The 12,824-nt window shown below is 40.3% G+C and overlaps 2 protein-coding genes across 3 annotated transcripts in view; both read right to left on the bottom strand.

Annotated features, from left to right (window-relative positions):
• The window catches only part of ska2 (spindle and kinetochore associated complex subunit 2), a 245,973-nt gene that overhangs the window by 220,118 nt on the left and 13,031 nt on the right, over positions 1–12,824 (bottom strand). The gene's annotated exons all lie outside the window — the stretch shown is intronic.
• The window catches only part of hnrnpl (heterogeneous nuclear ribonucleoprotein L), a 39,226-nt gene that overhangs the window by 13,583 nt on the left and 12,819 nt on the right, over positions 1–12,824 (bottom strand). For both annotated transcript variants that reach the window (XM_050035743.1, XM_050035734.1), the window contains exons 4-6: positions 12,047–12,132; positions 11,812–11,908; positions 11,637–11,709 (exon numbers count right to left, since the gene is read on the bottom strand). In XM_050035743.1, the coding sequence (XP_049891700.1) occupies positions 11,637–11,709; positions 11,812–11,908; positions 12,047–12,132 (256 nt within the window). The remainder of the gene's footprint in view (positions 1–11,636; positions 11,710–11,811; positions 11,909–12,046; positions 12,133–12,824) is intronic.

Genomic DNA, 12,824 nt, shown 5'->3' with positions numbered 1-12,824 from the left:
GGGGGCAAACACTTTTTCACACAGGGCCATGTAGCTTTGGATTTTTTTCTTCCTCATTAATAAAACCCTTCATTTAAAAACTGCATTTTGTGTTTACTTGTGTTATCTTTGACTAATGTTTAAATTTGTTTGATGATCTGAAACATTTAAGTGCGGAAAACATGCAAAAAAGTAAGAAATCAGGAAGGGGGCAAACACTTTTTCACACCACTGTATATATAGCGGTTATATACTTACTTACAGACTTGCTAATCATAGGCCCTTTTTACACAGAGATGGCGCTATAGAGCTGCTATCAAGTCCCTTCTTTGTGCCTCCTTTGCATTTTTACACAAAATCAAAGGCTGGCTGCATCATGCCACTCCAATGTGTGATTAAAGACGGCATGGCAGTATCGCAGTATCGCAGAGTCAAAAGAGGAATAATGGGCTTGAAATTAAACACAACAGCATTGGCCTCTAATATGACTAGGGCTGCACGATATATCGTTTGAACATCGCCATCGCGATGTGCGCATGTGCGATAGTCTTTTTTTTTTTAACATGTTAACTTTTGTTTTGCTTCAGAAAAGCAGCTCAGTCTCTGACGACGTGTGTGATGTCATCGGGTTATTCTTGTCATATTTTTATTATAATTACTATTATTTACTACTAATACTATTAGTCACTGTGTCTGTTCATGTGCCAGCCGAAATATTGTTGTAGTCACCTAAAAAGCACCAGCAGATGGCAGGAGCTACATTTGAAGTACTGTACAAGTTCCTACAAATGTTTCACAGTAAAAGCCTATTTAGAAAATGGAGGGATTCTCTCAGCTGAGGTTATAAGGGGCTTTTAATTTGAAACAATTTCCAGTAGTGCTGAGTTTGAAATGATGGTGCAATGCCTTGACTTTATCAAGGCAACGGGAGCAGATAAAAAGTAAAAATATAAAGATACAAAGGAATTAATAAATACCAGACCGTCTATAATGTAGTCCGTTTAAGGCCTGTCGCGATGTACGATAAGTCAGTTAATTGCACGGTAAATTAAAAGGAAGACGGTAACTTTTCTGGCCGCGATTAATTGCCAAATTCATGCGTGTTTGTTTCCCTCGTCTCTCTCCACCAAAGAGACTGGACGACAAGAGCGTTCACTTCCGTGCATCGTCTGGCAGCCAGGTGAGTTGATTCATTTGCGTAATGAACAGAGGGAAAGCTCTTGTCATCAAGTGTCTTTGTCTCTGTGGGGTAGGTGGGGCTATGGGCCACACACACACACACACACACACACACACACACACACACACACACACACACACACACACACACACACACACACACACACACACACACAGACACACAGTGCGATCTTTGTGAGGGGGAGATGAGGCGGAGAAAAAAAAAGAACAGTTGAGCGTAAGAGAAAGACAGGGAACTTGTTCCTAAACCAAATGCCACGGCCCCTGTGTATGTATATTTAAACCAAATGACAGAGGGGAGCCCAGTAATTTGACAAGCCGGTTTAACAGGTTTGTTCTAAAACCATCTCAACAAAAAGAGCGAATATAACCTACTTAACTGCACACCTGAGAGTGAGAGACTGACAGTCTGTTTTTTTGGATTTATGTATTTATTTCGATACTTTTACGTGTTATTTCGGATATTTAAATTTTCTTTTTCTGCATTCCTAAATATTCTTGTTAAATATCTATTTCTCTTTAAAAGGGTGTACTTGCATCAATATGCCTTTATTATCATTATATAAGTTTAAAAAATGGTCTAAGAACAGCAAAATTACAACAATAATAAAAATGGTCTTAAAAGCACAATATTACGCAATATTATCGCTTATCGCAATAATTTCTGATGCAATTAATCACCCAGCAAAATTTGTTATCGTGACAGGCCTAGTCTGTTTCACATGAAGCTGGTAGCCTCTGCAGTTGTGGTGGGTAAAAGCCCCGCCACTATTTTTTAATTTTAAGTATTCTGGCAATATATATTGCAAAAAACAAAAAAAAATATGGCAATGTCAGTTTTTTCCAATATCGTGCAGCCCTAAATGTGACATAAAACATACACATCCGCAGTGCTTTCTGAACAATAACAATGGCATGACATGGCAATGACAATCATTCACCGTCTCTGTTACATGGTTACTGTTCTTCTCCTCTGCTTGGGGGGTAAGAAGGCCCTGAATCTCATTCTTTTCTCAATTTTACAGAGATTTCTTCTTACTTAAGTTAACCGCTAACTGCAACTAGATGCTTTTTAAAACTCCCACTGTGGGTCGCACACATATGCTAAAACTTTAAACCGTCCTGCCCATGGTTCCGTCCTGCCAGTTGTCCTGTTTATACAGACACCTTTTCAGTGTTGTTACTACCTCCCATGTGGGGTGGAGGAAAAAATTGATTCTTAGATGCATAGCAATGTGGACATGGATGATTCAGCATTAATTCACAAATGTCATCAATCGATTATCAAAATGTTCATTAATAATGTGAAGTTTAAAGAAGTAAAAACGTGGAACTCAACCACAAGGTCAGTGTTGCACCCAGACAGTCTACAGCGTGGTCACACTAATTCATCTTCACAAAAGGCAGCAGCACGTTTTAATTTAATGTCTAAATAATTACACTTGCAAGGCAAGTGAATACTTACTTGCGCCATCACCCAGAGACTAACATTAACAAGTGGAGCAATGATCAGCACATAAACTGTGCTTACCAACACATGCTGCAGCATTAACCAACATAAAACACCTCTGTGGTGAAGAGGATAACCCTTTACTCGGTCAGTTTCACCTTAAAAACACTGCGCCTATCCTGCTAAGTGTCTTGGCTTTTCGTAGAGCTCACGTAAATAAGACACAGAGGCAGCTGCTGAGCACTCTGCTTCTGCTCATGATATTTTTATTTACATAGGAGGCTGTAAGGTGCTTTCAAATTAACTCATTCACTATTACCATATACTATTCAACAGAATGTAAAATCCATACTCTTTCCAGTGTAATATTACAGTATGCAAATACTGGACCCTATGCAGGTGGTACATATCCCATGTATATATATTCCACAATAGATTAGTGTGAGCACCCACAGATAGATACAATCCGACTGGAACCTCCTGGTTCAAAAGCTCGGGTATGGAGGTAGGCTGAAGAGGACAGGGACCTGTACAAGAGCCAGATGGAAGGTGTAATCAAATTGATAGGTGCCTCGAGATTCCCACGCCTACCCCCAAGGCAGCTTAAAGGCAAGACAACTCTGTCACTCCATTTCGTGATTGTATCTTGTATACAGAACAGTGAGGCAGCATGATGGCATGATATTCCCGCTTTGAAAAGACAGTATTAAAGGGACTATAGAAGCCTAGACTATTGGTCTTGCTTACTGGCTTACATGTGGTTTGGGGTACTCTTGAATTTTGATCTTATTTAAAAACAAGCAGGAAGAGTGCACATTGTGATGAATGCCACAAAAGTTCTCGTTCACACGAAATTTAAGATCAAATTCATGCATGAGGCCCATATACTTTACTGTATAGTATAACCCCTAGTATACTTAGTACTTAGTATAAATGGCTAAATGAAGCTAGTTTTCAATAAGAAATGTTTTTTCCCTTGACCGTCACTTGACAATAGTGTTTCCCTTATATGCATTTAGCAGCAGCGCAGCTATAGATTAGCACCACTGACATATGAAAATCTCACAATACACGATTACCATATTATCTCTATTTGAAGTGGCTAGTGCTGAGGACCCCAGATGAGGGTGCTCTGATCTACTGGCCAATATTCCTAATTTGAAGGCCAACCAGAAGATATCTCTATTTGCCAGTATAATAGCTTCCCTGGTCTGGCAGCCCTGACAAACTGTAGCTCACACTGAACACTCACTGTTACATTAAGGGTTTACTGCTAAACTCACATCCAGCTGCCTGTTCCCAGTGCAAAAACACCATCTCTCTCTACTCACTTGCCACACACACCACACTGAACATTTCTGTAAAGGCTGAGATACACTCCACTGTTTTCTGTGTTTACATTAAAGCTTTATTTTGTCCTATATTGTTCCCATACAACTCACATGGCATCATATGTTCTTTATGTATACCAACTCTTTTTCATCAGCAGTTCTCCAGGATTTGAGTCAGTTTGTCTCTGCAGCTACAAACGCAGGGTTGATTAAGGGACACTGGGGGCAATTGTAACCATTGTTGGCTTTTGAACTAAGAAACGAGATCATATTTCTCCTGTTTTAGCTTCTCTGCACTGGCTCCCTGTAAAATCCNGGGCTTTATAAATAAAATTGATTGATTGATTGATTGATTGATGTCATTACTCAAATACTTCTTTAACTATTTGGATACATTTTTTAATGTCGCTAACTTGTATCTGTGTTCTACGTTTTAACAGTCACCAATTGTTTTTACAAGTAATGACAGAGTCACAATACTGATTGAAACACTAGATGTCAAATGTTTAAATCTGCCCCCACATGCAGGAGCAACTGTATAAATTTAGTTTGAGCTCTACAACTGTGTACAAACGTGTGTCTAAAGCCCTTCTTGTGTCGCAATAAATATCTTCTGGCAGCACAAAATAAACACACACACACACTTCAGCCTCGCTGTTGGAAAAAAAATCATAGGGGAAACACTAATAACTTGATGTTTGTAAAGAGTCAGAGCTGTCCATCTACACAGACTTTTGAATAGCATCAATGAGTTTGCAGTCAGCTGTACCCTTAAATGTTTCTTATGATGCATATACTTAACAGCTCAGCTTATACAATTTTTGGAAGAGCCCAGCAGCCCGGCCATAATAATGCAGTGTCAGGGTTAGATCCACACTACCACTGTGATGCACTCCAGCAGGTTAAGGCTACAGTGGCCTGTCAACACATTTTCTTAGTATCACCCAAACGTATTTCACTCTGTTAGGTGAAACAGAATTGCCACTTTGGTTACAGTTAGTTTCACCTGTAACATAAAATAGATTCACTATCCCCAATATAACCTTAATTGTAACCAAAATATTTATATGCAGATTGTTCATTATGTGCATGGACACTGCAGGTACAAACTGTGATATGGACCCTGGGAGAATGTGCATTAAACACCATGGACAGTGCACTGACGCTAATGTGAAGTTAATCATACTAAATCAGTAGCTGCTTATAATGAACCCTGAATTGCAGATTGCCAGTTGAGTGTGCCACTAAGGCCACATATCAATAGGCCATACAAAGGGATCACTGGGAGTAGTCCCCAAATGGGGACTTTACTTGCAAGAACCACTTCCACAACCCCTTCTAAATAGAATTTTTTTTTTATACATACAATCTAATATAACAAATTCTGACAGGTTTGTTTAACACAAATGAACAGAAATAAAACCCTTAATCTAGCTTTGTTTCATTATACCATGACTTGAGCAAACAAAACCTGTGGATGTCATCATGTGGACACACAAAGTGTGACAGCTAACTTAAAACAATGTGAAACCAAATAAAAACAGCCAGCACTAAAACCAAAACCCACATCTGTGAAATAAAATCCTACCTTTTTAACTAAGCTCCATAGTAACTGTTGCTACAAGACAGTAAAATCCAACACTCCCTTTATAACTAAGTTTTACCTTGATATCAAAATTGAAGCTGACCCAACTCATTCCCTTGGTTACTAAAGTGCTTGGCAACCCAACACAAGGTACTATAATCAGCAAATCCTAAATGAAGCAAATTCTTAGAATATGTTAACAATAATTAAAATAACAAAAAGATAGCGAGAGAATTCGGAGCCAGTTTCTCAACAACAGTACCGGTTTGCTGGTGTTACTATGGGCTTATATCATGTTCTAATATGAACATCATGGCTCAACAATTTCACAATAGTCAAGTTGTTTTAGTTTTACAATAACTTTTAACCATCAAGTCAGATTATTAATTCATTTCTGTCAAGTACTTACAGCACCACACATGGAGCATGGGACACAGTGGGCAGGTGGGGGGCAGTCTTCAGCAAGGATGCTACCCGCCAACCTCTTGACTCCAGCCTCAACTCATTCTCCCTCTTCAGTCTTTTCTTCCTTCTTTCCTTCCTTGCATCCCCACCACCAGAGAGAAAGTATATCCACACATCCATGCTTGGTTTTGCCTTGCTGGCGCTTTGTTTCGAAAGTTGCTATTAGAGGCTCATTTCCAGCTTACCGTGCTCTGACCACAAAGCAGGACATTTGCACCATTTGAGAGTGGGCTGTCTGTCCACAGACACACTGAGCCAAACCTGCATCACACGGGAGGCGTTAAAGGCATCACTATGGGCCAGTGCAAAAAAGGGAAAATGAAACAACGCAGAAACAACACAAGAACAGCACAGAGAGAAGAAGGGAAATGGGGAAGAAGGTAAAGGGTAAAAACAGAACACCAGAGTCCATAAATGTAAAAAAAAAAAAAAGGTTTAAGAAAGGATTTTGTTTGCCTCTGTGCTTGTATGCTTGATAGGTGTTTGATGCTTGTGTCTTCATAGGCCCCCCCGTGGATATTTCTTCTCATGTAAAAATGGACGCTCAAATGATGCTTGCTTATTTGGTTTAATAGCTGTCAGCCACTTGCAAAGTGGAAAGGCATCTAGTGCTTGACAATAAATCATCTGGAATAGCTGCGTGGAGATGTGCTGTCGTGGCAGTTCAGCTGTGTGTTGCCGTGGATATTCAGCTCGTTGTGTTGTCGTGTTGTGTTCGGCACAGGAAGGTAGAGACGAGCGGTATATAGCACCTGAGAAAGAAATGGCCTCTTTTTTGTTTACTGCCCCAGTATGTGGTATCATCTGTTCCCTGGTTGGGCTGAATGTGTCTGAAAACTCCTCTGTTGCTCCCTGTTGTTGTGTTGTGGCAGGCACATCCCAAGGGCTAGGAGGCGTGGCCACAATGATCACACACCTGACTCCCGCCCTCATCATCAATGTGTTGTGTCAAAAGTGGTGACTCCTCGGGGCTCTGCAGATGAGATGTGCTGTACTGGTAAAGAGGTGGTGGTAGATGCTTATCAATCTATCAACGTCAGTCTGTGGTGGATATGCGAGGTGTCTGTTTGCGTGGCCTTGCCGTATTTCTGTCCCTCACACTGAATTGGTGGCTACTGTCCACCACCAAAAATAAAATGACTCCCATGTCAGATGGTGAAGATAGGGTGATGATGGACTTGGAATAAGGAAGTAGTGAGTTGAGGTTGTGTTCCGGTATTTGTTGCCCCACTGTGTCCGATGTATGCCACAGAGTAGATTTACATTAGTTGTGGCTGTGGGTGCTGTTATACTGTAGCTGTAGAAGTCGCTGTGTCTGCTTAGAGGTTGAAGTAAGCCTGTATGAGTTTGCACAGTGAGGACATAAGGAGAACCTCTGGTTTGCAAGGCAGTACATACTATAGAATATCAAGAAAAATGTCAAACACCTGTATAGAACTTGAAATGTACATGTTGTCGTCCTGGTTGCGTGCAAGAAAAAAAGACTACATACTTTTACAGTGTTTGGCAAAAAATAAAATAAAATAAAATGAAATAAAAAATGTTCTCTATATAGATACACTTAAATAACTGTCTGTAATCAGGTTTAAAATCACAGCAAAATCTTGTTGCTGACCACACAGAATCTAAGGCAAATACGGAATGCAGTAACGTCTTCTCCTTCCCATACCCTAAAATCTTATTAATTTACAATAAACCACAACATGCCAAGTGGCTGTCTAAGTTCCTTACATGGAGGTTTTAGGCATGCAATGATCTAGATTGTTACGTTCTTGTTTATAAACATTTTATTTTAGCATTACATTAACAAAACATATCTGCTAACAAATCATGTAATCCCTACCTTTAAAAACCTATGCCCGCATCATTTGGTCTTTGCCAAAGTTCATTACTGAATCTTAAAACAATACAAATTTATTGCAACTACAAATACTTATTTGAAAGCTTAAAATATTAATGACACTATCAAGTTTGTTTCTAAGATATGTTTTACATTAAAAAGGTCCCACGAAATGCAGAGCGTTCTTGTGTCCCAGATCTGTTGTCCCACCATCAATGGTAACATGCAAAACATACCAAATAATTTAATCCATCATTATACTAAATCCCCACACTTTTTATTATTGCTAAGTGTCCTTTTTTATGAATAAATAATCATGTATTTGGGACGTACATCCTCCATTTAAAAATGTAATTGCAAGCTGAGATGCCAGCATCAGCACCTGCTGTCTCTGCTGATCATAATGCTCCTTATGCACCTTACTCTCAAACCCAAGCCCAGACATCATGGAGCCTGTGTATACCTGGTGCTAACATGCTTCTTGGGTGATCAGATTCAAACTGGACAGCTTTACACCATAACCATTAGAGTGTGTCTCCACAAGCATTCTGTGTGACCTCTTATGACCTGCTCTCACTTCCTGGTTCTATATGCAAATAAACACATGGCCAATACCATTTTATTCACCATCATAGGAGACTACTGCTGCAGGAGTGTGATCTCCATGCTGGGTACAGCTGGAGAGAGTTTGCCCACTAACACACACAGTGACAAGGCTAACTGTTAGCATCATACAGGTATTAATACCAAACAATTATTATCAAGTTTAATGACAAAGTCGATGTGTGTTTGTTGGGACTGTTTAACAGCTGTTGTAATATTAGCTTTTGCTGTCCAGGAAGATGTTTGACTGACCGTTCAGTGGAGAGTGGCTCCAGAGACAGTCTCTTAGCACTGCATCTAAACCCATGACTGTATAACAAGGATGGATGACATGACAACTCCGCAAAAGTAGAGCCAAAATGATGGTTTCTGTCATTTTAGGTAGTTTTTATCACTGATGTATGTTCAAGAGCTTTAGTTAGTTATTTAATGCTGTAAACAGTGGCTTTAACGTCATAACTGACAGCTGTGCCAACCGCTGTGTTCATTATCAATGGCACTGCTTGTGATTGGTCAGACGGGCATTTGGGCAGGAACTCACCGCAGAGGGGTGTGTGTGAGCTGAGTAGGCGGACCTTCAGTGTGGCCTAGGACACATAAGTGTAGATGCTACTGAAACAATGTAGTCATACACAGCCCAGCACACCTCCGAATGTAGTCTGAGCAATGAGATCTCAAGATGCAGTGGGTGCACTCACACCTGTACTCAGAGCTGTCCACTTGTGACACGATCACCCAAGACACAAGTTGATACCAGATAAAAGCAGGGTCATGAAGTCCTTCCATCAAGCACAAATATTTGTTCTGTACATCAATGCCTGGAAAATGTTTAAAATCTCAGGAGTCGTTTCATGGGACCTTTAACCAGAGGTGTGCTGAGTGGTCTCACAACTCAGCTCGCTGGTGCAATGTCTAATAGAAGCTATGATAAAATCTCCACTATGTTTAAAGGAATGCTAACAGGTGTGATAGTCTCTGTAGTGTATAGTAGGCAGGGGATGAGTTGGGTCGATTTCAGGTTTTGCCGGTCCAGTCCGGTGTACAAGCTGAAACCGGTTTGATTTTATGCCAACCGGTTGAACCGGCGTTTGTCATAATAACACGTTCTGGCAAATTAAAAAGTAGCCTACATAAGCAAACTGTGCTGATGGCGTCACGGCACTACATCCCACGTGTACTGCATAAGTAATGAGCTATATAAACAACATGATTAACATAAGCATTGCTAACTGGCTACAAATGATGCAGTGCAGGTTTTGAGCTGGACTTTTGTTGGAGGCCCTGTTTCTAGTTATTCCTGTTGAAGTGAGGAGTTATCTATAGCATACTACCTCATTTCACTACAAAAACCTAAATAATGTGGCAGGAGGGAGATAGCCAGTGAACTTTGTTTCTGGTAAGGTAAAGGACATCAATAATAACAACCTAATTGTGGCTGGCTATATTCTATGTCATTTCCAGTAAATATCACAATATAAAACATGTTTTCTGTTTAAAAAATACAAAGGAAGATAGCAAGTGGGCTACTCACCTATCTTTTAAGTAGTAACCTCTACAGTATGATCTCTAATGCACAGCTGATAGGTAGCCTACATAGTTCGTTTACATGACATGACTGAAGTGCACATTAAATGAATTCAATGTGGATAGAGAGCTCCGATGTTACACGATGGAGTTGTCGTGGTAGTTATAGTCTGACGCTTGTTTGGTGTCAGGACATGGTGTAATTATAGCCCCGTTTCCACCAAACACTTTCGGTATGGTACCTGTGGAACCAAAAGTAACCCTTCAAACATGGTACCTAGACCCTAGCATTTCCACTGCAAACAGCAGTCTTTGTGTGGGCGGGGTTGTTGTCACTCACTGCTCCTTCCATCACTCACTGTATTTTCTCATTACTGGTGACACAGATGTAAGTCTGCATCTCATTTATCGTCCACAGAACGGGGTTGCATGCCAACATTTTCTAAACAAAATAAAACAGGCTGGAGTGAAAGTCTCTATGAGATATTTAAAAAGAGCGGGTTTGTGCATCTAATCCTTCTCAAGCAAGCTCAGGAATTTAGTGTTGCCAGAGCCCACAGGAACAACGCTCCACAATGTTTTGTTTTTTTTCTCCGAGTGAGGATTGGGATATATGCAATTCACATAATCCAGACGAAATTAATATATATATATAAACGCTTGAAGATCCACTCATCACTAAAAGTCTATGTAATATAAAAACTAAAGGTCAAATTAACGAGGTGTGTTGATTGATTCACGTCCTCACCTCATGCATCGAGTGGCATTACAAATAAATGTTCCGCCTTAAAAGTTGCCAGTGGTTGGCCCAGTGAATTATTATTTTTTTCCTCACACTACAGCTGCTGCTGGAGGTAGCAAAACATCCTTTCATTTTAAAGATTAGTAATAAAAATCTCCACATCTCAGCCCTGAGCAGAGTGACCGCCCACTATTGACCAATCAGCGGACTGCAGTGTTCACAGCTCTACCTTTTAGTACCAGATCTGTGTGCTAAGTACCCATCAGAAAGGTTACCAAAAATTGGGGCAGTACAGAATGGTTCCATTGGTACCATCCACAACTTTTCACTGTGGAAACGGAAAAAAAATCGTACCAAACTGAACTGAACCTTACCACACTGCTAGGTGGAAACTGGGTTTTGTTCCACTGGGGGGCGGCAGCTAAGTCAAGTGCGACACCTATTGGTAAAATTGGGTATACCAGTTCAGTCAGATCCGGCTCTTAAGATCAAACCGGTTTGAAAATGTTTACACCGGCCCAACCCTAGACAGGGGTGTGAGGTTGTGTATCTGTGACATGCTTTCTAGGGAACGTGAACCTATGTGAAGAATGGTGCGCCTGCATAAGCTACTGTGACGGCTGCATTGGGCTTTTCACATGCATGAGTGTGTAATTGGCTGCCCTTGAGGTTGCTCCTCATGCCCTTACTTTGAGCCTGCTGTGTGGCGAGAAAATGCATATAGACTGTGAAGGCATCACAGGAATACTGCCTGTGAACACTGAGTTGAGTAACATGGTAGACAGTTGAAGAAACCGTTATTCTGTGATCAAAGGCAATATCCCCGGAGGCAGAGAACCCTTACCATCCCATACAGTGGAATGAGAGGAAAAGAGGAAGAAAAAAGGGGAAAGAAAGGGTTGGGGACTGCATGTTACCTTGGCCGCTGAGGTTGGGGTTTGTATAGTCCCACGTGTCCTGATCATTCTTGAAGACATTAAGGCGTGCTGGCTGTGAATGTGATTGCATTACAAAAATCAAAACCAGTTTCCTTTCATAACTCATCTCAAGTCAACAGGTACAAAAGCTGATTAGACACTGCTATACACTTACCTTGGCATACTCAATCTTTAGAGTGCAGCAGCCAGAATAGATGTCTGCCCCATTCAGAGAGGCTTTGGCCCTTTGAGCACTTTGGACCGAATCAAATGTGGCAGCAATGAGTTAAGGTGAGGTCTGATTATATGAAGACTGCTGAGGACCCAAGTTAATTAAACATCAACAAATTGTACAATTATAGTGGGGAGAAAAACATGGCCAAATAAAAAGGCAATTATTCAAAGGATATTCCACCATGGCCTGCACCCCATTCTTTCTGAAGATGACAATTCTCTGTACAGGACCACAGTTGTTACAAATGGTGTAGAGAACATCCTGCAAAGGCACACAGATAAGTTCATCTTGTACTCCTGATATATATATATATATATATATATATATATATATAGATATAGATATATATATATAAAAACCCAAAACAAAACAAAAAGATCTGAAAAAGATATTTTTTTTTTTTTGGTGCATTGCGCACCACAAGCTGAGTGCCATCTCTCTATGGCCGATATCTCCAACACACAACAACTCACACCAAAACTATCTAAATTAAATTAATAGCACTACAGATAAGAGGAACAATATGTATTTTACATATACATTTAGACAATACTGTTTATAGGGTCAAGTTGAATAACACTGTTCTTCGACAAAGCCATGCCAGTGTGCATCTCTTCTCTCTCACACTCTGCACACCTCTGCCCCACTCACTCACAAGTTCTCCAGCAACACTAAGAGAGACACAGAGCTGCTAGTCTGTTTAATCTGTCAATTAGTCTACAATGCAACATATGTTGCATGTGCTACACTTAATCAGTCTGTGAGAAAAAGGCAGGGCTTGACGCTAACTTTTTTCCCAAGGAGCACATGTGCTCCTAAGTTGAAAAAGTAAGGAGCGCACAAAGAACTCTAGGGGCACAATGTAAATTGATCAAATAATGTGTTTTCTGTAATAAACGTGATGCAAATAGACATTTACAAGCAAAATTATTTAATGAATTTGTATATAAAAT

The sequence above is a fragment of the Epinephelus moara genome, chromosome 3 (genome assembly GCF_006386435.1).
Source record: "Epinephelus moara isolate mb chromosome 3, YSFRI_EMoa_1.0, whole genome shotgun sequence".
In the NCBI taxonomy this organism is placed as follows: Eukaryota; Metazoa; Chordata; class Actinopteri; order Perciformes; family Serranidae; genus Epinephelus; species Epinephelus moara.
This window is presented reverse-complemented; position numbering and strand designations above follow the sequence as displayed.